This window comes from Megascapheus bottae, chromosome 13 (genome assembly GCF_031878675.1).
Source record: "Megascapheus bottae isolate mThoBot1 chromosome 13, mThoBot2.hap1, whole genome shotgun sequence".
In the NCBI taxonomy this organism is placed as follows: domain Eukaryota; kingdom Metazoa; phylum Chordata; class Mammalia; order Rodentia; family Geomyidae; genus Megascapheus; species Megascapheus bottae.
The window spans coordinates 13572446-13598164 of record NC_143521.1 but is presented as its reverse complement, the minus strand read 5'-3'; the positions used below and the strand labels follow the sequence as shown (position 1 = coordinate 13598164).

General features: G+C 37.3%; 1 protein-coding gene across 1 annotated transcript in view; it reads left to right on the top strand.

Moving 5' to 3' along the window:
- Positions 1-4346: 4346 nt before the first annotated feature.
- Cfap299 (cilia and flagella associated protein 299) overlaps positions 4347-25719 on the top strand; it is a 488707-nt gene continuing 467334 nt past the window's right edge. Inside the window, exons 1-2 of the mRNA XM_090344002.1 lie at positions 4347-4499; positions 11604-11734. Of these exons, the coding sequence (XP_090200128.1) occupies positions 4389-4499; positions 11604-11734 (242 nt within the window). The 5' untranslated portion in view covers positions 4347-4388. The remainder of the gene's footprint in view (positions 4500-11603; positions 11735-25719) is intronic.

Genomic DNA, 25719 nt, shown 5'->3' with positions numbered 1-25719 from the left:
AACCTGGGAATTGTGACATGAATGCCTTCTGTCTCCACAAATAAGGAGCAGAGAAACCTGAACTCCGACATCTGAGGGTAACAGACGATGTGGAAGCCCAGTGAGCTCATCGTAAGAATAGCTTCCATAAATTCAGTGTCATCATTATTATGGAGCTCAACAGAGCTTGTCTTGGCTCATGATTAAGCAACAGCTCTCATCCACAATCACAGACACTTAAAAAGCAGTTGGGCAACTTCAGGCACAAATTTCTTAGCAGAGTGAGCCGATGTTTTTCTTTCCTACAATATGGTCATGTATTAAGTCTCTCATAATGGAGTTTTGAGTTCTTACTCAGAGCTCAGCAGTTATTAGCATTATTAAGCATAGTATGCCCTTTTACTGTCATGTCAACAGGCTGCAGAATGTTTTCTATTCATTTTCTTAGCTATCATGGACTATCACTAACCATTTGGGTCCAGAAAAAAAATGCAGTTTAATTCGAAATTATTTGTATTACTCCTGCAGGTTGATATAATCCTAAAGCCTGCTTATTTCAAATACATACTTTTTTTCTTTGTTGTGTAATTGTTTGGTTTTGCCAACAATTTTTAGTTTTTACCTTGTACCTTTAAAACAAATTCTTAGGAACTAAGCTAAATATGGCATGCATCTTGTTATTCTTTCATGACATGTCTCCTGTCACTTACATCTTGGAGTTTTGCTGTGAATATATATAATCCTTGCTTGCCTTTTGGCAAAGAATGGAATTTCTGGGATTGGTGTAAAATTCCAGAATTCAATATTTAAAAATCTTGGATTTGAAGTAGAAATGCATGTTATCCAAAATAAAGAATTTTTTGATCATAACAAGACACCTGCTGAAAACCATTCATTTGTTCACTGTCATTCTTCCATGCATTTTCTCATTGACCAGTTAGTGTTTGGAAACTTGAGATGAATGTTGAAATAAAAGACAATTGAGCGAGGCTTACCATTACTATTGCTTTTATGTGTGTAACATAGCTAAATTTAAATTTTTCTTTCACATTTCACCATTAGTAGAGAATGTGATTTGCTAAACACCATAATAATTTTGGTTAGAGTTGTAGTAGATTACTGGAGTCATTGACTGAAAATATTTTCATGGTTGGTAAAAGTTTAGATTTTGGGGGGATTACTTCACCAAAGAGCTATTGCCCACATGACAACTTTAATGAGGTTTCCCTGGATATCATAATCCCAGTGGATTATACTAGAGTGACAGATGCACAGTTTACTAACATAGAGAGAAGTCCTTGGAATGAAAGTGCTGTAGTTTCATGAATGTAAACATTCCCCAGGCACTTTATTATTTCTTGAAAGTGATGAAATCTTGAAGTAGGAGGATTTCAAACATGTATAGAACATATCATACAAGCAGTGTTCATCAGTGTGTGGTTGGTATTGAAACCGTTTTTAACTGGATCATCACTCAAGATGATAGATGCAGACTTTGCCAAGTGTCCAGTCATGTATAAAAATTTCCCCACCATTTCCCTCCTCTATTTAGTCAGCCTATTTCCCTGGGCTCAGCTTAATAGGCGCCTCACAACTGTCAACCAATTTGCTCCTTTTTCCTTGATCACACCTAATCTTTTTGCCTTTATATCTCAGAACATGCCATTCTTGGGTCTTGCATTTGTGCCATTTCATATCACCAGTTCACTAATCTGGTGATATGATAAGCAGCTCTTATAATTGATTCTAGATGGCTCTTCAAAACCTCTTCTGCTTTCTTTCTGTGTGGAATTGTCGAAAATTCATGTTGACATTTGTTTTGTATTCTTTGGAATTTTGGCTAAGTCATTTAAATTTATTCCTGTGTCTATTTTGAACATAACACCAGTGTTATTTTCCAAGTAGGTTGTTGCCATTATTAAATGAAATGATGCATACAAAGTATTTAGAACAGAACTGGCACCTGGGATGGTCATATTAAACATCATTGTACTACAGCAAATGTTTATATTCTTTGGATGTAAGTGGCTGAAGCTGTTCTAAGCTTTCCATCATGCTAGCTTCACCCAGAATAATGCTTTTCAGGAAAGACTCAGAATTCTAGATTTCCAAGAAACTAAGAGCTATATTCCTTAGGGCTTTGGCTGATTTATAGTGATTTGGTCTCCACATCAGAGATAATGCTGATTATTATGATTTTGGTGGTGGTACTGAGATTTGAATTCGGCATCAGCGTGTTGCTTAGCTTTTTTGCTCAAGGGTAGCATTCTATCACTTGAACCACAGTTTCTTTTCTATTGCTTTTTTTGGTAGCCAACATTGCTAATAATCTCTCAGATTTGTCTGTCACAGTTGATCTGGAAACATGATCCTCAGATCTCAGCCTCCTAAGTAGCTAGGGAGCCGCAGGCACCCACATTAACCAGGTGCTTTGAACTGTTGTATCTTTTCAGATATTAGATAATGTTAAAGTGCTGCTTTATTTTAATACAAACACTAGTCAGTGAAGTGATCCATCTTTTGGCACACAAATCAAGCACCAGTAAATATAACTATTATTATTATTGTATGTTTTCTCAAATTCTGTGATTTTGCACTTAAAAATAAGTGCTTTCTATAAAATTAACATCACATAGATTACTGTACCTATAACACTAAAATTTGCACATTTATGATCCTGATTTTTTTTAGAGAGATTAAAATTATAGGCATGGCTCAACGGTAGAGTCCCTGTCTAAGCTGTGGCTCTGAATTCAAGCCCCAATGCTTCTCACCCCCAACTCTGTGCACTTCTCCCCTGCAAAAAAGAAAAAAAACCCCAAAATTGTATACGATTACTGAAAGGAAAATTCTTTACTGAATATTTTCATTAAAACATTTCAGCAAATAATATAAAAAATTTCAATGTCAAGTAGGCACTTACAAAGTAACCACTAATCATAGAATGTACTTATTCTCAAGGATAAATTAAAAATATTACAATCCAAAAGGATTTATAGAATTGTAAACCTTTTTTTGTTTTTGTTTTTTTGTTTTGTTTTGCCAGTTCTGGGCTTGAGCTCAGGGCCTGGACTTTCTCAAGGCTAGAGCTCTACCACTTGAGCCTCAGCACCAATTCTTGCTTTTTCCTGTGCATGTGGTACAGAGGAAGCAAACCCTGGTCTTTGTGTGTGCTAGGCAAGCACTGTACCACTAGGCCAAACTACGGGCCCAAAACGTTACTTGTAAAATTAAACTATTTTCTAAACAGAAAAAAAATAGAAAACACATTTACTTGCTAAGATTGAAGAGAAATTTAAGCTTTTTAAATTTACATTATTATGTGCTTGTGTAAATGGTTTGCAATTCTAGGGACTGAGAGTTTGGCCTAGTGATAGAGTGCTTGCCTAACATGCACAAAGACCTGGATTCAATTCCTTGGTACCACATACATAGAGAAAGCTGGAAGTGGTGCTGTGGCTCAAGTGGTAGAGATCTAGCCTTGAGAAAGCCCAAGAATAGTGCTCAGGCCCTGAATTCAAGCCCCAGGACTGGCAAAAACAAACAAACAAAAAAACAAACAACAACAAAAAAACAAAAACAAAAAAGGTTTACAATTCTATAAATCAGACTATGAGTACAATGCTTCTTGGTCAGTGTCACTTCTCTTTTAATTCTTCCTCATTTTTCCACCTCCCATTCCCTACTGTCAAGGGACATATAGCTCACTTATTGAATACAATGACCATATTTGTTCACCTTTCCTCTCTCTGTTCCTGTGCCCTTTCATAACCTTTTTTTAAAAAGGTCGTTTTCATTCTGAATTTACTGAAATTTAAAAAGAAGTTAAATAAAATTACAAAGCAAAAATCTTGGAGTCGAAAGAGGTCTTCAAGGATATTTCCATTGGAGTATTTTTTTTGTTTTTTTTAATTCACAAATTGTTCCTTGCACCCAGATGTCATCAATACTGTTCGAGCTATAATTTAGAGTCAGTGAACAGCGCCATCAGTGCCCTCGTCCTAGGTCTTGCTCCCAAGCCCGGTTCCCTAGACTTCTATTTCGATGCGCACTGGTCAAAGTCCTGGTGTCGTTTTGTCAGTCACAACATGGTTTTAGAGCCTGGGGTGGCTGGATGTGTAGCATTTTGTCTGCGCAGGAGAGCACACACCTGGTGTGTGTGTGTGTGGACGGGAACAGTTTCCCCCACATTGCTTGGAGGGGTGAGCCGGTCTGTGGGTCAGACCGCTGGGAATAGGGGTCCTGGGAAGACCCAGGTCCCCGCGCTCCGAGGTCGCCCAAAGCCGGAAACACAGGGGGCGGGACTAGCAGCCGCCCGCCGCTGATTGGAAAGAACCACGTGGGCGGAGCCTTTCCGCCCCGCCCCGTCGCTTCCGTTGCTAGGGACGCCTTCACCCCGGCAAAAAGCCATGGCTCAGGACGAAGCGATGACGGCCGTGGATAACATCGTCACGCAGTTCCACACCTATGAAGATTTCCTAGACTCGCAGATCACAACCGTGGACTTGTACTACCTGGAGGTGAGGGCAGCGGCTCGGCCCCGTACCTGGGCCTGTCGGGTGAGGGAGGGACGGGAGGGCGGGGGGGGGGGGGGAGCGGCGGCGCCGTCGAGGGGCGAGCGCCCCCTGGCGGCAGGCGGCGCTGCCGGGGCGGGTTTCCGGGCTTCAGCCCCATAGGCAGGTGGAGTGTCATGTCCCCTGGTCCTGCGGACCCTGGGCCCCTGGGAGAACTTTGTCTCTGGGGTGGTTCAGCAGCGCAGACCTGGCATGGGTGCGTTTCGTCCTCCAGGGCCCCGCTCAGCTAGGACCCATCAGCTCTGCTGAAGGCTTGGGGTGGGGTGCTGGGGAGGGGAGGGAAGGGGAGGGCTGTCATTCAGGATGGAATGAGTAATTCAGAGGTACCCTGTTTCCTCTCGGGTGCTCAGTTCTACTCCGGGAACAGAACACAGTGTCCTTCCAGGGCACCCGGCCACCAGGTCCTGGTGTGTTTGCTGTAATCTTGGCCGGCTGGGCCCACGGACAATCATCCCACTCTAATGGATTGCCAAGTGCCTAAATAAATCTCTGGCGCATGTTACATCTGAGAACACATTTCTGATTCCGGGTTATCGAGTTGGTAACTGTAAAGAATGATGATAATTAAAAACAAAAACAAGTCCCCCGCCTCACCAGAAGAGGGTAGGGGGTGAGCCGGAGGATGGAGGTTCCTTAAGCCCCATTAAAGTTCCAGCAAACTCCTAAATGGACAGTGGCCCAGGCATTGTGCTGACCTGGAGGTCTTGGCCTGGCCACCAGACGCGGAATCACCACCTCCAGACACAGGCTTGACAAACTGCTTGGAAGGCTGGGAAGGATTTGAACCCTGCAACCATTCTGCCACCTTTCTAACTTGCACACGGCCACACTGAACTGCAATGAATGGACTGTGGACTCAAAAGTTTGGACCCTAGTGTAGTTTCATTGGAAGATGCATGACAGGTTTAAAAAGCATTTATCCTTCAAAACCACATTCATGATTTTCAGGGAAAAGCTCAGATTTCAACTTCTCAAGTAACCAGCATTGCAGGCATGAACTGCTGCACATGGCCAAACATTATTGTTTGGAAATATATACTTATATAAGTTAATACACTATATATACTATATAGTAAACAGTACATATTATATACACGATAACATACATTATATGCTATATATTATCTATGACAGATCATATATAGTCTACATAGTCTAGATAGTATATAATGCATATCCTATATACACTGTGTGTGTGTATGATTTGTTTTTTAGCAGTTCACACTGACCTTCCCTCCTTGAATGAAATTAGAGAGATAAACCCATATTATTTTTGAAATAGTCAAGTGAGTCCAATAAATGAAGTGTAAGACAAATCCAGATACAGACCTTTGGAATTGAATATACGAAAATGTAGAAGTTCAAGTTAGTGTAAATATTTATACACACACAGTAGACTAAGTAGAGCTAATGAACATCGGTTGCTTTACATAATTATAATTTTATTGTAAAAATACTCTACTTTTTCAACATTTTTTTCTGCTCACAGTACTGATTGGGGCATTCATGAAAGGGATATCCAGTAGGCCATAAAAAAGTTCTAATAGAAGAAATACATTCCCTTGTCATACCATAATGAAAACTATAAATCAATGACAGACGTAAAACTGAAAGTTTCTAAATATTTGGATTTTAAATACTTAGTTTTAATCATGATCAAGCATGAATTGCTAGAAAAGCTAGAATCTATTTTGAATTATTAATCATGAAAATAAAACATATTAAATGGATTGAATATACCTAAAGAACCTATAGTAGGGATCTGAGGATAGAGGTTCAAAGCCAGCTTGGGCACAAAAGTACATGAGACTCTTATTTCCTATTAACCACGGAGAAACCGGAAGTGGTGCTGTGGCTCAAGGGATAGGAGGTAGAGTGCTAGCCTTGAGTTGAAGAGCTCAGGGACAGGGCCCAGGCCCTGAGTTCAAACCCCGAGACTGACAAAAAAAACCCCAAAAAACAAAAAACCTGAAATCAGTGAAGCAGAAAAGTTGAAAATTAGTAGAGACAATGACATAAAAATTGTCTGATCATGCATCAAAATAAGCAAACTTCTTGAGACTAATTGTTGTTATCCCATTCATTCTTTTTCCAAAGGCAGCTCTTTTTTTTTGGGTGGCTCTTATCCAATTGCTGTCCACTCAATTGGCCACCAGCTCTGTGGGGTCCTCCTGACATCAGAGCTGCAAGGACTTGTGAATCTCACTGCAATCTCACTGCATGCTTCTGCTTCTTTATAGAAATGTGCAAAATCATAGACAGATAGGTAGATAGATAGATAGAAAAATGCACAGAAATCTGTTTCTAGGAGAACTTTCCCATAAGAGGTATACTCCTCAAAAGTCACATTGTTTTAATATGACAAATTCAGTACAAGATGGTTTTGAAATATGACAGACACTGGAATTGAATATACTAAAATGTAGACTTCAAGGTAGAGAAAGTAACAATGTTTAACAATGTCATGACTGTTGGTTTTGAAAAAAATCTTCTAGAAATGAACAGTACTTCCCTTTTAAAAATCAACACAATATATTCCCAATACTCCGATGTAAAAACAAAATTATATTAAGACAATTACCTAGGAAAAATACTTGCCTCCCTCCACTTTAGCGTTTTGCTAGTTGAGACTCACAAAGGTTTGCTTGTTGCAAAATCCTCCAGGCTCAGCCTTTTGAGGATTATAGATGTGATCTGTACACCCACCTTAAAATGTATCTTTAAATGTTAAGGAAGTAGATCATGAGGAATTTGTATAACACGATGGCACTTTCATTCATAATCTTACTTCTACCTTTACATAAGCAAAAAGCAATCATTGAAACACACCAGTAATTATCTTTGAGCATGGCCATGATAAGGCTAAATGTGATATGGGTAATATGTTGGTCTTGTGTCTAAAAGTTTCATACTCTAATAATTATATGATTATTTTTGTAAAGAGGGAAAGACAGAAAATAAGGAAAATAAGTGGCATCCATTTAGTTGTGAGACGAGTGGCTAGCTATTAGCTTTCTGTTGGTCATAGATTGCGTGTTTCTGAATCCTAGTACAGAAACGTAAAAAGTTTGCACCTCAGGGCCTCATGATTGTTAGGAAGGCATTGTACCACTGACCTGCACCTTCTACTCGTGGCTCTTATTTTATTTTGGATGCATGTCTTCCCTCTACTTACAGAAAATTCTTGTAGATGCTGGAAATAGAGGGCTCTCATGTGTTAGTATTGCCATTATACTTTAATTGGTATTAGGTTTTAAGAGCATTGTTTTGGGAGTTGGGTAAAAAGGTTATGCCAGATTTTACAAGTTATTTTTAATCCTCCTCTTTCCTAATAACACGCTCAATTTCCTGGAATAATGTTCCTTGGTTTAGTAGTTTTTTTTTCTCGTACAAATTCACTTATTTTTTGTTATTGTAAAGGTAGTATATCGTTCATAAGGAAATGGAAAGATGTGGAAAAATGTTAAGTGAAATAAGTCAGACTTAAGAAACATGGATTGTTATAACTCATTTGTTATAACTAGAATATGCCTATAAATCTGCAAGTAAATATACTGAATGGTAAAAGCCAAGATATACATGATAAATTATACAGGACTCTTGATATTTACTCTTTTAGGAGAGGACCACAAAGGCTCAGTATCTATGTGCATATGATCATATAAAATGTTTTATTTACGTACATATTTATATTATCTTTAAGTAGTTGTACCAAGGCTTTGCCATTGAACAATGTCTTGTATCAACACAAGGCATCTCCATCAATGTTTCCCCTTTCAACCTTCTTACCCATCCCTCTCAATTTACCCCTTCCCTCGCTATTCTTTATTTTGAAAGACATGAATTGAATTTTTTTTTTCTGTTGTGAGGCTTGAACTCGGCCTGGGCACTGCGCTTAGCTCTTCAGCTCAACGCTACTTCCCTACCCCTTGAGCCACAGTGCCACTTCTGTTTTTTTAGTGGAGATAAGAGTATCACGGTCTTTAGTTCTGGGGTTCAGTCTCCAAGTAGCTAGGATTACAGGCATGCATTACAGGCATATGCACTGAATTTTTGATAACATTTCCCCCATTCTTTGTGTCTACCTTGCTCCTGTCTCCTGTTTTCCAACTGACATGTTTTGTTTTAACATGTACTTTTTGTTCTTCAATCTTGGATTTTTTCCAAAATCAATTGTATAAATTCAATAGAAATTAGAATAATTTTATGTATATGCATTACATATATATGATTTAATATAGCTGTGCTCTTAAGTAGCATGTTCCGGAGGCATAAGAAATATATTAAGCGTAGAGATGGCTAGTGATTCTGCCAGCTACCAAGGTAGACGTTTTACTTTTTTAGTTTTTGACAGTTTTTTACAGTATAGAGTTGCTACTGAAGAATTTTTTGCATAACCCAGACAAAGCACCCAGCAGTACAAAATTCACTGTGTATGCAAAATAAACGCAGCAACTTAATGATCTTTGTTATATAAAATTTTGTCTTGACCATATGAAGTTTCCAGTCTTAACTGCAAGGTACTTCAATTTTGTAGAGCTAAATTCTTTCCTTTAATTCTAGTCATATATTTAAGAAAATTAACACACAAATTACCCCACTAAGTAGACAACACCTCAGTCTATACTGCTTTTCCTATTAAAGATTAATTCCACTAGGTGGAGACATTGCTCAGTATTTGTGGTCAACCTAAATAAAGTGTATAGTAATAGAAAATCTTAAGCAGAGCTCTTCAGATACAAGACTCATAGTTTTTGGCCTACCAGGCTTGTAACTGTGTGTGTGTGTGTGTGTGTGTGTGTGTGTGTATGTTCGTGTGTGCATGAGTGTGTACATGTGTATATTAATATCTTCAGTTTGGTTACTAAACTGCTATTATTAAGTTGGTATAGCAAAACTTCTCTCTTCCCACCTAGTTTATCATAATTAAATTTACTACGTAGGTCTGTTGAAGTCCATAAATGGGAATGTCTTTTAAAACTAGAGACAATTTCTAGGTAGTCATGGTTGAATCTCGGTGTTCTTTGGATTAATGTTATTCTTTTCATTAGTATTTTTTTTGCATTTTTTATTGTAATTAGTAAAAGGGTTACATGATATTTGCCAGATAGAAGGTGCATGAATTCACGTACATTGATACCCTTTCACATGTCTTGGTACCCATTTCCCTCCCCCTCCACACCCCACACCCGTCTTGGTTTTCCCCCCTTCCCTATCAAATTTCAAACAACCAAATAAATTCAATATTTCAGATAACAAAGTGAAATACTATAACAATATGAGATAACCAAGGAACAGCAAAGGAGATGAGAGACAACATTGTACATTAAGGACAACAATCATTCGTTATATGGCTTTTGTTTCGATATCCTGGAGGTCCTTTCAATCAGCTTCATACTATATGGCCTTATGTATTATTAATAATATTAGTTGTACAAGGTTGTTTCATTTGCTATGTCCATTTGTGGATACAGTGCATTTTGATTATGACCATTCCCTCCATAATTCCCCTTCCTTCCTTCTTCCTCTTCCCAAACTAGTATCCCTGAGTTTCCCAGTTCCATTTCTATGCATGTACATCGATTATGGCTATATTCACCCGGTTTTATCCACTTCCTTCTCACTAGTGCTTAGTGTTCAAAAAGAGTTTTGCAATGGTATTGCACACCTGCAAATACCATGTTTTAATATGATTGACTATATGTAGACACATATCACTCATACATACATAGATATGTATACACATATGATCTGGTATGTGTTTACACTTATATTTTAAGGCTAACATCCATATATGCCAGAGAGCATGTCACCTTTGTTCTTGAGAACTTGGCTTACTTTACTTCAAATGATATTTTTCAGATCCATACATTTCCCAGCAAATGACATAATTTCATTCATTTTTAGGTCAAGGTCTATAACTTTGCTTTGTCATAAGTTTGTAAATGTGTGTATTTATTCCATGTAAATGCAGTGAACTTCAGGGTTTGTTTTTATCAACAAGCAAGGAAAGTAGTATCTAAATCACTTGTTTTGCTTGAATGCTTTTATTTTTAATAGTCACTGTGCATTGAAAGATTCTTAAGCATCTTAGGTATCCTGATTTGTTAGACAGTTTCTTCATTCAATACTATGGTACTAAGTAATGATCTCTATTAAAAAGGTATAAACTGTTCTTATTGTATTTTAATTAAGATGGTAATGACTTGAAAAACTGGGAGAAAATGAAGGAGGGTGACACTATTCAAAGAGAAATGTACCTGACTTACATAGCTGTATCCCCTGTGTACACCATCTTAATAATAAAATAAAAAATACTTCCATATGATTCTGTATTTCAGTGGCTTCATATAACATGATACCCCTTCAAGTTCATGAGTATGTTATGCACTTAACAATTGAACTTGTCAATTTCAGTTGACAACTGTAATATAAAATGGCAAAATTACTATGGGATTTAATTTTCAACTTGAAGCTTGTTGTGATTATCTTGGGTGTTTACTTTTTTGTTTTTATTTTTACCAACATTATATGGAAACAAAGCTTTCCAATTAAGCGAGCATTTCATCTGCTTGCTTTAATTGTATTTGAAGTTACAATATTGTGTTGTCCTCCCTTACTTGACTTAAAGGACCTAAATGGGAAGCATTGAAACTTTCTGAAAACAGCTGAATTCTCTTTTTGTGCCATTGATTTTCAAAGTCTTTTTTTTCTGTGAGCACTATTGTCTCTAACTTTATTGTTTTAAAGATACACTATTAATTGTCCATGCTGTTCTCATAACTTGATTAAAAACACAGTAGACTTTTTGTCTCTCAATCCCTCAGAGAATCTTTAGTGGTTGAGGTCATTTCTCATTTCATCTTGTATCTGTGGTACACAGAAAGATGTGTCTAAATTTATTGTGGGAGAACTAGTTTTTCATATCTGTTAACTCAGCTCATTTAAAAATAATACATTCAATTTGTCAGCTTTCATGTTTGCTTAGTACTCATTGGGAGGAAAATACCCTCCCTCACCCACACATAAATGAATTGATTTTCTTCGTAGGATGAAGGCTTAGCTCGCCAGTTGGTGGAGCTAGGCTACAGAGGGACTGGTGAGATCGTGAAAAGGGAAGATTTTGAAGCAAGGAAGGCAGCTATAGAGATTGCAAGGCTGGCTGAAAGAACTCAGAAAAAGTAAGTGTCCATATTTCAAGTCCAGAATTTGTTCTATTCTAGAGTCTATCAAAAAGTCCATTTTTCATTTTACAGTAATGTTTAGAAACATTGACTGGAGCAGGTAGAACTTGGAATACTCAGAGCAAGTGCTCTGCAGATCAGGAACTGGAGGAGCTATAATATCCATGCAATAGAGTCCAGGCAGCTTTGAGCTGCTAATTCAAGAAATATAAATACCCAAACACGATCATCATACCAATAAAGTTCTGTTAAAAAGTAACTCACAATGACTGCTTTTTATGCATTTGTACACTAAAAATAAAAGTGACACTTGCCTTAGAAATCTTTGTACTTTGGAGGCCTGTAAACTTCAGCATCATTTATGTTTCAAATATTCTAAACATTGATTCAGTCAATTATATTAACAAGCACTAGTTTTGTTAATGTGACTAATATGTCCTTAAAATATATAATATGTGCTGGGAGTTTGGCCTAGTGGTTAAAGTGCTTGCCTAGCATGCACAAAGATCCGGGTTTGATTCCTCGGTACCACATACATAGAAAAAAGCTGGAAGTGGTGCTGAGGCTCAAGTGGTAGAGCTCTAGCTTTGAGAAAGTCCAAGGACAGTGCTCAGGCCCTGAGCTCAAGCCCAGGACTGGCAAAAAAAAATATATATATATATATAATATGCATATAATAAAATGCATTAAAATATATAATGAGAAATAATCCTGAGATGAAGTGTATCAAACTGGTAAGACTATTTCAAGATGACTTGACAAAGGAATCATATATTTAATTTAAATAATTAATTTGTAAATGTTTGCTGGAATGATAACTATAAATCACTATCATTTTTATTTTTATTTAGCTTTTGTATAATTCTGAAAGTGTGTGTGTGTGTGTGTGTGTGTGTGTGTGTGTGTGTGTGTTTACTGGGGCTTGAAATCAGGGCCTGGGCACTGTCCTTTAAGTTTATCTTCAAGGTTAGAGCTTTACTACTTGTACCACACCTCCATTTCTGGCTTTATAAAAATTGTGTACTTGCTATTTACCATAGCAAAGATATGGAACCAACCCAGATGTCACTGAGTTGATGAGTGGATCAACAAGATGTGGTATTTATACACAATGGACGTCAGAAAGAATGACGTCACCCCATTTGTAAGGAAATGCAAAGACTTAGAAAAAAAATCATATTAAGTGAAGTAAGCCAGACTCAAAGGAACATAGGCTGGCTCATTTGTCATAATCGGTAGAAACCTTGGGCCATCCTAGCAGAGATTCACAATAGAATAAAACCTAGATACTTAAGGCCATATAGAATGATGCTAAATGGAAAGACCTCCAGGATGTAAGAAACAAAAGCCATATAATGAGTGATTGCTGTCTTTAATGTACTATGTTATCTCTCATCTCTTTTGCTGTCCCTTGTTTATCTCATATTGTTACAGTATTTCACCTGGTTATCTGATATATTGTTTGGTTATTTGAAGTAGGATAGGGAAGGGAGGAAAATAAGATGGGGGAGGGGAAGGAGGAAAATTGGTACCATGACATGAGAAAGGGTATCAATGTATGTGAAGTAATGCACTTTCTATTTGGTGAATATAATGTAACCCTTCTATTAATTACAATAAAAATATATGAAAAAAATTGTGTGTTTGGTAAATTGGAGTTAAGAGTCTCATAGATTTTCCTTTTGGGGCTGTCTTCGAACTATGATCCTCAGATCTCAATCTTCTGAGTAGCTCAGATTACCCTGGTGCCTGTGTAGTAAATTATTTAAAAAAATTTTAAGTATCAAATTATGTAAAATAGTCTATAACTATAATTTGACATTTCCAATGTATTTATTATAAAAATCATGAGATATGGATAGATGCTGGAAATGTACAATTTTAAGTGGACACTCCTAGTGATTATTACTTTAAAATTGTTACTATAAAGGGGATGTAAAGCAGAGTTACAGTTACATAAATGACTAGATTTCTTTTGGGACAATGTCATCCCTTCCCTCTCTCTCACCGTTTTTCCCTCCTCTCGTCATGCACAAGTCGGTTATAGTTCACTTTCAACATAGTACCATTGCTACATTTTTGACCCTTTGTCTCTTCATTTTTGTGCCCTCCTTACCCTCCCAAAGACGGATGAAGGAGCAAACAAGACAAAAAGAAAAGAAAACAAAAGCAACACAGGGGAAAAATAAACCTCTTGTTTCCATTTCCTGGAGTTCATTTCCATAAATATTATTTCATATATCAGAGGCACACAGCCATTGCATCTCTGTGATTTTTTAACTTAGGAACCCTGGAATATTAGAGTTTTAAATATTGTTATTTGAGAATATTATAACTCTCCATTGCTGCCATAACAGATTACAAGTTGAAACAGTTTTATACAATGTATCTCATCTGAGTCCTCTGTTCAGAACATGGTAGAATTGAAGTCTGATGTTGGTGGAATGGGGCTGTAAGCTCTAAAGGCTCCTGGTTTCAGGATTGAAATCCCTTGTCCTTACTGGTTGTCCTTGGAGGACTATTCTTTATTTGTAGATGTCATTTTCATTTTCATGCATTCTGTGGTCCCTCCCTTTAACAACAGAGAATCACAACCTCCTACCCTCTTCTTTAACTTGTCCAATGACAGTATTTCTCCTAATCCAGCCAGAGAAAGATCTTTCCTTCAGTGAGACAGGAGACCCTTCAAGATAATTCTGAGTGAACTCTTCATTTAAAAGTTTTCCGTTTTCACTACACCTTCAAAGTTCCAATTTGTATGAAATCCACAGGCTGCTGAAAGGAAATTCTAAAGAGCCACTTACTGGCCCTTTTAGTCTTTTTTTTTTTGCCAGCCCTGGGCTTGAGCTTAGGGCTTGAGCACTGTCCTTGGACTTTCTCAAGGCTAGATCTCTACCACTTGAGTCTAAGCACCACTTCTGGCTTTTTTTCTATGTATGTGGTACTGAGGAATCGAACCCAGGTCTTTGCACATGTTAGGCAAGCACTCTACACTGGCCACCTTTTAGTCTTAATTGAAATGACACAGGCTGTATGTATGCAACCTTCTATGTGAGAATCAGTGCTCAGTCTAGGAGTTGAGAGCAGAAGTAGAAAGATTTTGGTGAGGCTTTTACAAGGAATTTATGTTTACTTACATGTGACTGTATAAGAGATATAAACTCTTTCATATCAAGAGGAGTTGGCCTCATTTAAAGTACAAGTTCCATCTGGGTCACATGTCCCTTTTGTGATATAGGATCAAAGTGGGTATTTCCTCTGCATGAGCTTTTTTAACTGGTCAGAGCAGGAAGTCATCAGGCTACTCAAGTGCCAGTGTTGGGAGGCTGAGCCCCAGTCTTTAGGATTGGAAGGCCCTTTCATCTGCAGAGTATCTCTGGTTGCCTTTGTATTGAGATGTGTCCCATATGTTGCCTTTTGTGCCCTTGTGGGAGTCTCTGCTTGTGTCCCTTGCTAGGCCATTTTTCATGTTGTTGCTAGAAGAACCAGTAGAGGGTGTCCGAGAGCCAAGAAAATTTGCTGAGAACATTTGGGAAATGTGCTGGGGCTTCCGATTGTCTACTAACTGACACAGACTCAGAAATATTTGATCTGATCTATGAGACACCTTGTAGTAACTTCTCTAGTATGCAGATCACAGCTCAGGTCACAACTCTGTGGTGGAGCAGTTGTTAGAACACCCTTTCAAACTAGTGCTAGTACCTGGGAATGCATTATTCATCATGACTTCATAGGAAAATGTTAGGAAGGATGAATGTTAAAGATACAAGAAAGGAATACTTGGATGAGGAAAGGTGCTATAGGAAAGCATAAGATTAAAAAACTATTTGGGGCCTGGAGTTTGCCTAGTGGTAGAGTGCATGTCTAGCATGCAGGAAGACCGGGGTTCAATTCCTTGGTACCACATACTTAGAAAAAGCCAGAAGTGGTGCTGAGGCTCAAGTGGTAGAATTCTAGCCTTGCGAAAAATCCAAAGACAGACCTCTGGCCCTGAGCTTAAGCCCAGGACTGGCAAAAAAAACAAACAAACCAAAAAACAAAACCTATTTGGGACTCTTAATAAATCATTTACAAATATTTATAGACAACTATAATGTGTTAAGCATTTTACTTTGTTCTGGGACACAATACCTAGTTTCTGCTCTGGAAAAGTTTTAGGACTAGATAAATGGGAGACATTTTATTATCAGTGGGAATGGAAAGTGGGCAAATGTTTTGTAATTGTTCCAAAAGTCAAATATGTTGTGATTATACATGTCCAAATAATTCTACTTCTGAATATATGAGTATGGGAAATGAAAGCACAGGTCTACTTAAGTACTCAGATATGAGTGCTCAGAGCAGCATTATTCACTGGCATATAGCAAAAACTGGAAACAACCCAGAGCCATAATAGATAAAAATGTGGTGTAAAATTTTAATAAAATCTGGTGGTGAATGGCTTATGCCAATAACCTTAGCTCCTTAGGAGGCTGAGATCTAAGGATCATAGTTCAAGACCAGCCAGGCAAGAAAGTCTACAGTCTTTGTGTCAAAAAACTAGAAGTGAAACTGTGGCTAAATTGGTAAAGCACTAGCCTTGAGTGAAAGAGCTAAACAAAAGCAACTAGGCCTTGAGTTCAAGTTCTGTTACCAGCACAAAAAATAGTATAATGGAATACCACTGAGTCATAAAAAGTAGGATGTTCTATTTCTGTTTCATGTTACAACATAGATATGTAAAATGAAATGAAAGGAGTGTCTAAACAAAAAGACAAAATATTGTATAATTCAATTTATATAAATCTCTGGAATAGGTTCATAGATTCATCTTTGCCAAGGCCTGGAATGAGTGAGGACTGGCAAATAATTGCTAAAAGATAGGCAATTTCTCTTGGAGGATGATAATGTACATAATTGTAAATTGTTAAGAGTTATTGTAACTATATTGAGATATATTAAAAAAACTACACAGCTATTTTTACTAAAATTGTTCTCCTATAATATAGTTTTTTAATCTCAAAAGAAAAGACAGTTACAACAGAAGATGATTAATGAAATCACTAGGAAATGTGGTGTCACCCTGAAAGATTTGGATGTGAAGGATGTGGAGAATAGGGAAAGGTCTTCAGATGGAACTGCTAAGTTGTCTTGTAAAGAACGAGTGAGAATTCGTTAGGCAAAGAGAGATGTCAAGGTGAGAACATCCAGTCAGCCTTGATTCTGTGATAACTCTGCTTTGTCACAAATCATGTTCTTTATTTCTGTTTTAATTTATGCCCCTGTTTTCTCTAAGACATTTCTGACCCCCCCCCCTCAAAATAAAAGCTGTCCTAGCTAAGAGGCCACCCATTCCCACACTGAGTAGGCTGTACCTGGTGGAGTGGCATGGGAGGAGTGAGTAGATTTGAACCCGATCTGTATTAGCCCTCAACCTTCTTTTCCAATCTATCATGTAAAAACCATGTTTAAAAAAAAATCACTTATTTCTGATGGCAATAGTTGCCATCAGAAACCATCCACGTTGGAAAGAAGGATGGAAGTAGTTTAGCTAAGGCTCTTTGTAAGGACTGTGTAGTTTTCTCCTGCAATGGCTGCTTCCATTTTTAAGTGAGGAAGCTCCTTGCATATAGGCTCCTTCCATTGTTTAGTGAGCAGTTGAGCTGATTTTCATAGGTAGGACAGAGGTGGATGTTGGTTGTTTGCTACACGAGCCGAATGCTGTTCTGCTGTGGTCCAGTTTATAATTATAACTGAATCATGCCGCAGGGTGGACTGCTTCTTGAATGAACTTGTAAAATCAGTCACCATTTCACATTGGGTTTATTTAGTAAGGCATGAGTGAACTCCTCTTGCAACTGGTTCTGGAATAATGACCCCATTTGACTACAGTGTAAGCTCTGGAGCATTGATAGTAAGAAGATCTCCTAGTGTGGATAGACTGAACTGGGTTCGCTGTTGTTATCTTCTCAGAAGACTTGGTAATGAGTCTTTGAAAGTCTTGTAAAGGATTGCCTTAAAGTACTGGAGGCATTCCTAGTTCAAGTAGTAGAGTGCCAGACAAGTGAGTAAGCTGAATATGCACAAGGCCCTGGGTTCAAACCCTGATAGGGCCAAAACTAAGGTAAAAGAAGTCTGTTGGGAATTTAGATGCTAAATGTATAGAGATCTCTGTACTCTCTTTATGGGAGGGAGGGGAAGCACATAAATGGAGCGACAAAATGTGAACTAATTCAGTGATACTAGGCACGATATTGGAAATCAGGAGAAAATGTACTCATTACCTGACTTACATAACTACAACCTGTATACCAACTTTACAATAAGAATAACAATTAAAATAAAAAGAGTGTAGAGTGATTAAGGGTAAGATTCTTATACCATTTATTCTTAGGGCATCGTATTAAGTACAAAAATTAGATACATCCTGAAACTTTCTTCTATTAATTGATCTAATCAGTTGATCATCTGTTAACTTGTATTTTTGGGGGTAATTCACACTTTCTTACTTCAATTTATTTTTAACAATAGGAAATATAATGATAAATAAAAAGAAAATTCTTTTAATTTTATGGGGACGAAGTTGGATAATAGGGCAAACTTTTTTTTACATCATCTAATTGTCTCATCTGATAGTTTTATTTTTTGTTAAAGTTATGTTTTTTTGTTTATTTGTTTGTTTTTGTTTGCTGGACTTGAACTCTTGCCCTGGGTGCTGTCCCTGAGCTATTCAGCTTAAGGCTGCCACCCTACGCCTTGAGTCACAGTGCTACTTCCGCTTTTCTGGTGGTTACTTGGAGATAAGAGTCTCATGGACGTTAGTGCCAGGACTGTCTTTGAACTTCAGATCTCAGTTTCCTGAATAGCTAGGATTACAGGAGAGAGCCACCTAGCCCAGCTTTGCTTAAAGTTTTATAACGAGAAGTGGGTGCTATAGACTTGAGAACGACTTGGAGGAATTTGTATGTTGCAATCTCCAGTTCTGTGGATTTATCTTATGGCGTTAGCAACATATTTTTTTAGTTGTATTTGTAGATTTTATACATTTTCTTGTTATATGCATAGCCTTCATGGTTTGAATTTCTCTTTGAAACAGAATTTTATCCTATACCATTATTTACTCTCTAAGCTTGACTTGTGGCTAAGTTTATTTTCATGAAATCTACTTTTTCTTGATATTCATATAACTAGGTTTTCTTTGAAGGAGTATTTCTTGAGACAGTTTTCTCATAATTTTACTTCTATCTGGAGTTACACGTTGAAATGGATTTTATGGGAAGTATATTTGAATTTTGCTTTTTAAAAATGCTGTCATTTATCACTTTAAATGGATATATTTGGACCATCTAATCTATACTTTTGCAATCATAGATATACAAGGTATATCATGGATCTATTTTGTTAGCTTCTCCTATACTTGTCAGAGCTGGCCTTTGTTCTTTTTTCCTCTTTATTCTTGTTTTTTTTTTTTAAAGTTAACTTTAAAATAAACAATTCTGAAGTAATCTCCACTACTCCGTTACTACGTAATCTTCCAAATATTTCAAATATTTCTTTAAAAAAAAGCAAAATAGATTGTGATATTTATTTTTTCTTTTATATAAGGTCTTTTATTTTTTTGGTAAGGTCTACTTTTAAATGAATTCAGAGCCTTACCATAGTACTTGTAATTCAGCCTGCATTTTGTATACTTTGTCTTTTTTTTTTTTTTTTTTCTGTCATGGGTTTGGAACTTAGGGCCTGGGGTTTTTCACTCAAGATATCACTCTTTCACTTTGAACCACAGCACTACTTCCAGTTTTCTGATAGATATTTGGAGATGACAGTCGCATGAACATTTCTATCCTGGATTGCTTTGAACTGCTTTCCTCAGATCTCAGCCTCCTGCATAGCTAGGATTACAGGCATGAGCCACAGGTACCTGCCTGCCTCTTATAAATCCTAAAACATCTTCAGACAAGACTGTGACTAAAATATGTTTTTAAATATGAAAAAATTACATACATCCTTTTCCCCCTTATTTCTGGTCATCTTTCTTTGCATAGTCTGTCACTGCTGTTTGGGAGCATAACACTACTGAATAACTGTTTAACATGTTTAACATCATTCTTTTTTTGTTGGTCGTGGGGCTTGCACTCTGGGCATGGGTGCTATCCCTGAGCTCTTCAGCTCAAGGCTACCACCCTACCACTTGAGCCATAGCACCACCTCCAGTTTTCTGGTGGTTAATTGGACATAAGTGTCTCTCGGATTTTAGTGCCCAGGCTGTCTTTGAATTCTGATCCTCAGATCTCAGCCTCCTGAGTAGCTAGGATTACAAGCATGAGCCACCCCACCGGGCTGGTCCACTGTTCTTGTAAGACATGCCATCAGTTATTTGTCTGCAAAAGTGTTTCACCTTAATGCAGATTTTAAAAGATTTAATCTCTCAGCCATCCCTATGGTGGTGGGTAGAGGCCTTATGCCACCCCAGGCTCTTCCTTCAGCAACTGCACATCTTCCTGTCATATGACTGACATTTAATGTTTCATAGACTATTGTCAGCATGTTGTAAAGGTTGCCAGTTTCTGTTGCTTGAGCTTGCTCAAGATGAGTGTCATCTGAGCTTTAACAATAGATACTACCTCTTAGGCTTGTGGGAGAGTGAGTAATTAACTATTGCTTCATGTAATAAAAAGTATAGTTTAAATAACTGACTACTTTTTAAACCAATATGTTCCAGTCCCTTACCAAATTCCCATATCCAATCCATTAAGCATGAATTCTTTCAACCAAAATTGTCTTTATAAGTTTTAGTTTACCTGTTAGTTAGAAAATAGTTTGTATTGTTTTCATGTTTAGAACTGTCCTAAAATTATAACCTTTCTATATGTGGAATTTATTACTAAGTATTATTTTGAATGCAACATTTCCTCTTTTCTTTTCTGGCCCCTTCTCTCACTTCTTCCCTCATTACCTGCTTGCCTTTCTTCCTTCTTTTGTTCTTTTTTGAGATAAGTTATCACTATGTAGCCCAAGCTGTCCTCAAACTCACTGTGCAGCCCACAATTGCCTCAAAGACTTAATTTCCTGATTTAGCCTCCCCAGTGCTGGAATTACAGGTCTGTGCCTTGATGCATGGTCTAGAAAACCATTTTCTTTTAATAAGTTCTATGTATAAATAGCCTGTAAGATGTTTTACTTCAGAGAAAGCTACTTTCTCAAGTAACTAAGTAGGTATCTAAATAAAAATAATTTCAAATACATCAATAAATGTAAAATCATATGATATTAATGTTATATGAGCTAGTTAGATATTGTATCTTTGCTGAGACTGCACAATTAACTTTTTCTTCCCTCTTTCCCTATATTCTTCTCCTTCACTTTTTACTCTCCTTTTTTCTTCCATCCATAAACACACACACACACACACACACACACACATATACACACATACACACATGAAATAAAGAATTAATTGCATATGATGTAGGTGGTTTTGAGGAACAACATATGTATTTACTCATTTATTTATCTAGAAAAATATCATTTATTTCACTGTTCATTTGTCTTGTGCTTATGTGAACATGTTCATATACATATTTAGTTAAAACTGTCTAGTAAACTTAATCATTCTTTAGATAAATTGGCTATCTTTATGTTTTCATGTAGTTATCATTGTCATACTTGGTTAAAGGGATTAGATTATTTTGAGGTAAAACAAATTTATGGAGAAAATTATATAGACCAAGTCCAGCATTACTGAGAGTTCAACTAATGATTAAGACTAAATAAAATTTACACAGTCAGCTTACCTTCTGTCTGGCAAATATCATGTAACCCTTTTACTAATTACAATAAAAAATTAAAAAAAAATTTACACAGTCAAAAGTTTTCTTTTTTCCTTTTAGTATTCAAAATATCATATATGTGCTTGTTCTTGTTTGTAATGTCCTCTGTGGACAGATTTGAGGATCTGATCTTGCCCTACTTGCTTGTATTGTTACTGACTTTAGTAGTAATGAGAAATCATACATTTAAACTTAATTTTTGTCCTGTAACTTTTATTACTTTAAACTTTCATTTGTCTTCAATATTGTTGATGTCAGCTACCTTTGTTGTATCTTCTCATTTGCCACTAATTTGGATGTTTCTGAAAGAACAGATCTTTTGCTTTCATACCTCTTGCATTCTACTACTTTGTATCTCACCCACTTTTTTCTATTCAGTTAATAAAGGTCAAATTTTCAGGCTTGATTGCTCTCTGTTTTGGATTGCGTTATCAGTTTCTTGCCGGGGCCAGCCGGCAGCGAACCAGGGTTAGCAAATTGGGATTCCTGAAATAGGGGGCAGGGACTAGGAAAAAATAGAAGAGAGACAAACAGATGGGGTTCGGGAGGGCTACAGCCCAAATCAGGACCCACAGCTTAAGAAGCCTGTAGCCCAAGATGGTAGCCCAGTTTATTTCAAGTTCTGACCTTAAATACACTTCATTAAACTAGGGAACTGCCAGGGGCTACATTCCTACAAGTCTCAAATAGGTTGAATGAGAAGCGATCAAGTCCGAAATAGGTTAAATGAGAAGCTATTGACACAGCCCCAAATCATGATAAGAGCTTACTTCCTGAAATAGGTTAAATGAGAAGCTATTGACACAGCCCCAAATCATGATAAGAGCTTACTTCCTTGTGTACTCAATTGTGCGGGTCCAAGGTCACTGACCCCACAGTCACTGTCACTGACCCCACAGTCGGTCCCCAACAGTTTAATACTGTAATTTTGTCAAAGCAACAGTAAAATGCCTTAAAGTAGCTCATTGTTCTTTTATTGAATTCTTCAATGAAACAAAAATGCTAGTTAGTAAAATTTTGGTAATACTTTTTGTCCTTGTGGATTATATATTTTAGTACATTTTCAAAATATGCTTGATGAACAGTTCTCCCTGTCAATCAACAACAGACTCCATTTTATTCTTGTTACATTCACAGATTTTTTTCATTCTCCTTACACATTGGATTGGCTTAGTTTATCACAACATCTTAGCTATTTGTTGAATCATAACTTGCTTCATGCAACATGGTCTCTGTCTAAGGGTGTTTTTGAGGAATAGCTTTCAAAACCTTCTTCCTTCTTTTTCTCCCAGTATTCTTTTCTCTGTGTTCCAACTACCTATTTAGCTCATATTTCTACAAAAGTAAGTGATATGGCTTTCAAGGGAAATAATACATCTTGTTAATAAATGTTTAAGAGATGGTGAAAAAGAAAAGGAAATGTTGAGGAAATGGAATGAGGCTGAATTGAGGTTAATGACAAAAAAATTCTGCTGTCTTTAAGTAGACATATTTACATTGCATGATATATGGGTTTTTTTCTTTTTGGGTCAGGAAGAGTCTTGAACTAATGGCCTAAGCACTATCTCTGAGCTTTTGTACTCAAGGGTAGCTCTCTACCACTTTAGCCAAAGATCCACTTCTGCGTTTCTGATGATTAATTGGAGTTAAGAGTCTCACAGACTTTTCTGCCCAGGTACTTGGAACATCCTTCTAGAATCTCACCTTCCTAGCTAGCTAATATAGCCACCAGCTTATTGTATAATTATTTTTTTCATATATTTTTTATTGTAATTAATAGAAGGGTTACATGATATTTGCCAGATAGATGGTGCATTAATTCCCATACATTGATACCCTTTCACATGTCTTGGTCCCCATTTCCCTCCCCCCATCCCCACCCCTCATCTTGTTTTCCCCCGTTCCCTATCCAATTTCAAATAACCAAATACAAATATATCCAATATATCAGGTAACAAAATGAGATACTGTAACAATATGTGATAACCAAGGGACAGCAAAAGAGATGAGAGATAACATAGTACCTTAAGGAAAACAATCATTCATTATATGGCTTATGTTTCTATATCCTAGAGATCCTTTCATTTAGTGTCCTACTATATGGCCTTTTGTATCAAGGTTCTGCTCCATTTCAAATCTCTGCTAGGAGAGCCCAAGGTTTCTACTGATTATGACAAATGAGGGAAACCATTGAGCCTAAGTTCCTTTGAGTCTGGTTTACTTCACTTAATATGATCTTTTCTAAGTCTTTCCATTTCCTAACAAATGGGGCAATGTCATTCTTTCTGACAGCAGCATAGAATTCCATTGTGTACAAATACCACATCTTGTTGATCCATTCATCAACTGAGGGACATCTAGGTTGGTTCCATAACTTTGCTATGGTGAATAGTGCTGCAATGAACATTGTTGTGCTGGTGGATTTAGTATGTCTTTGTTTCTGGATAATTGGGTAAATGCCAAGTAGTGGAATTGCTGGGTCATAGGGGACGTCTATGTTTAGTCTTTTGAGGAACTGCCATACAGCTTTCCATAGTGGTTGAATGAGTTTGCACTCCCACCGACAGTGTAGTAGTGATCCCTCCTGGCCACATCCCCTCCAGCATCTGTTGTTATTAGTTTTCTTGATCCTGGCCATTCTAACTGGAGTAAGGTGGAATCTTAGAGTTGTTTTGATTTGCATTTCTTTTATGACCAGAGATGTTGAGCATTTCTTCATGTGTCTATAGGCCATTTTTGTTTCTTCTTCAGAGAAGACTCTCTTTAAGTCTTTGGCCCATTTTTTAATGGGATGGTTGTTACTTTGGAGATTAGTTTTGGAGTGATTCAATTTTTTGAGCTGTTGAAATATTTAGGTATGAGGTCTTTGTCCGTTGTTTGGTTGGTGAAGATCTTCTCCCATTCTGTAGGCTTCCTAATTAATTTACTAGCTATGTCCTTTGCCATACAAAAGCTCTGCAGTTTAATGCAGTCCCACTTATCCAGACTTTCTCTGATTTGTTGTGATTTTTGGTCCTTATTAAGAAAGTTTCGACCTGTGCCAAGGAGGTCTAGTGTACCTCCTATTCCTTCTTGTAAAGTTTTCAGTGTGTCAGCTTTTACCTCCAGGTCTTTGATCCATTTGGAGTTAATTCTAGTATAGGATGACAAAGAAGGATCCAACTTTACTTTTCTGCCTGTGCTTAACCAGTTCTGCCAGCACACTTGTTGAAGAGGCTATCTTTCTTCCATTCTATTTTTTTGGCTCCCTTGTCAAAGATTAGGTGGCCATAGGTCTGTGGTTTAATATCTGGGTCTTCAGTTCTATTCCACTGGTCTTCAGGCCTGTTCTTGTGCCAGTACCAAGCACATGGTACTTCAAAATTATAGCTCTGTAATAGAGTCTAAAGTTTGGTATTGAAATTCCTCCGGCGCTGTTCTTTCTGCTAAGAAGTGTTTTTGCTATACAGGGTCTTTTATTATTCCCTATGAAATTTTGGATTGCCTCTTCCATTTCTTTAAAGAATGACATTGGGATATTGATGGGTATTGCATTGAATTTGTAGATAGCCCTTGGCAAGATTGTCATTTTCACGATATTGATTCTTCCAATCCAGGAGCATGGGAGGTTTTTCCATTTCCTCAGTTCTGCTTTAATTTCCTTTTTCAAGGTTTTAAAGTTTTCATCAAAAAGGTCCTTTACATTCTTAGTTAAGGTAATTCCTAGGTACTTTATTTTCTTTGAGGCTATTGCAAAAGGAGTTGCTTTCCTGATTGTTGCATGATTCTTCTCACTGTTGGCGTAGAGGAAGGCAGTTGATTTTTGAGGGTTAATTTTATACCCTGCTACTCTTCCAAAGTTTTGAATCAGCTCAAGGAGCTTGGGAGTAGAGTCTGTAGGATTGTTTAAATAAAGGATCATGTCATCTGCAAAGAGGGATAGTTTTACTTCCTCTTTTCCTATTTGGATCCCCTTTATGCTTGCTTCTTGCTTTATTGAACTGGCTAGGAATTCTAATACTATGTTAAAGAGGAGTGGAGAGAGTGGGCATCCTTGTCTTGTTCCTGATTTTAGAGGGAATGGCTTTAGCTTTTCACCATTAAGTGTAATACTAGCTGTGGGTTTGTCATACACAGCCTTTATTACATTGAGGAATGTTCCATGGATTCCTAGTTTCTCCAGAGCTTTTAACA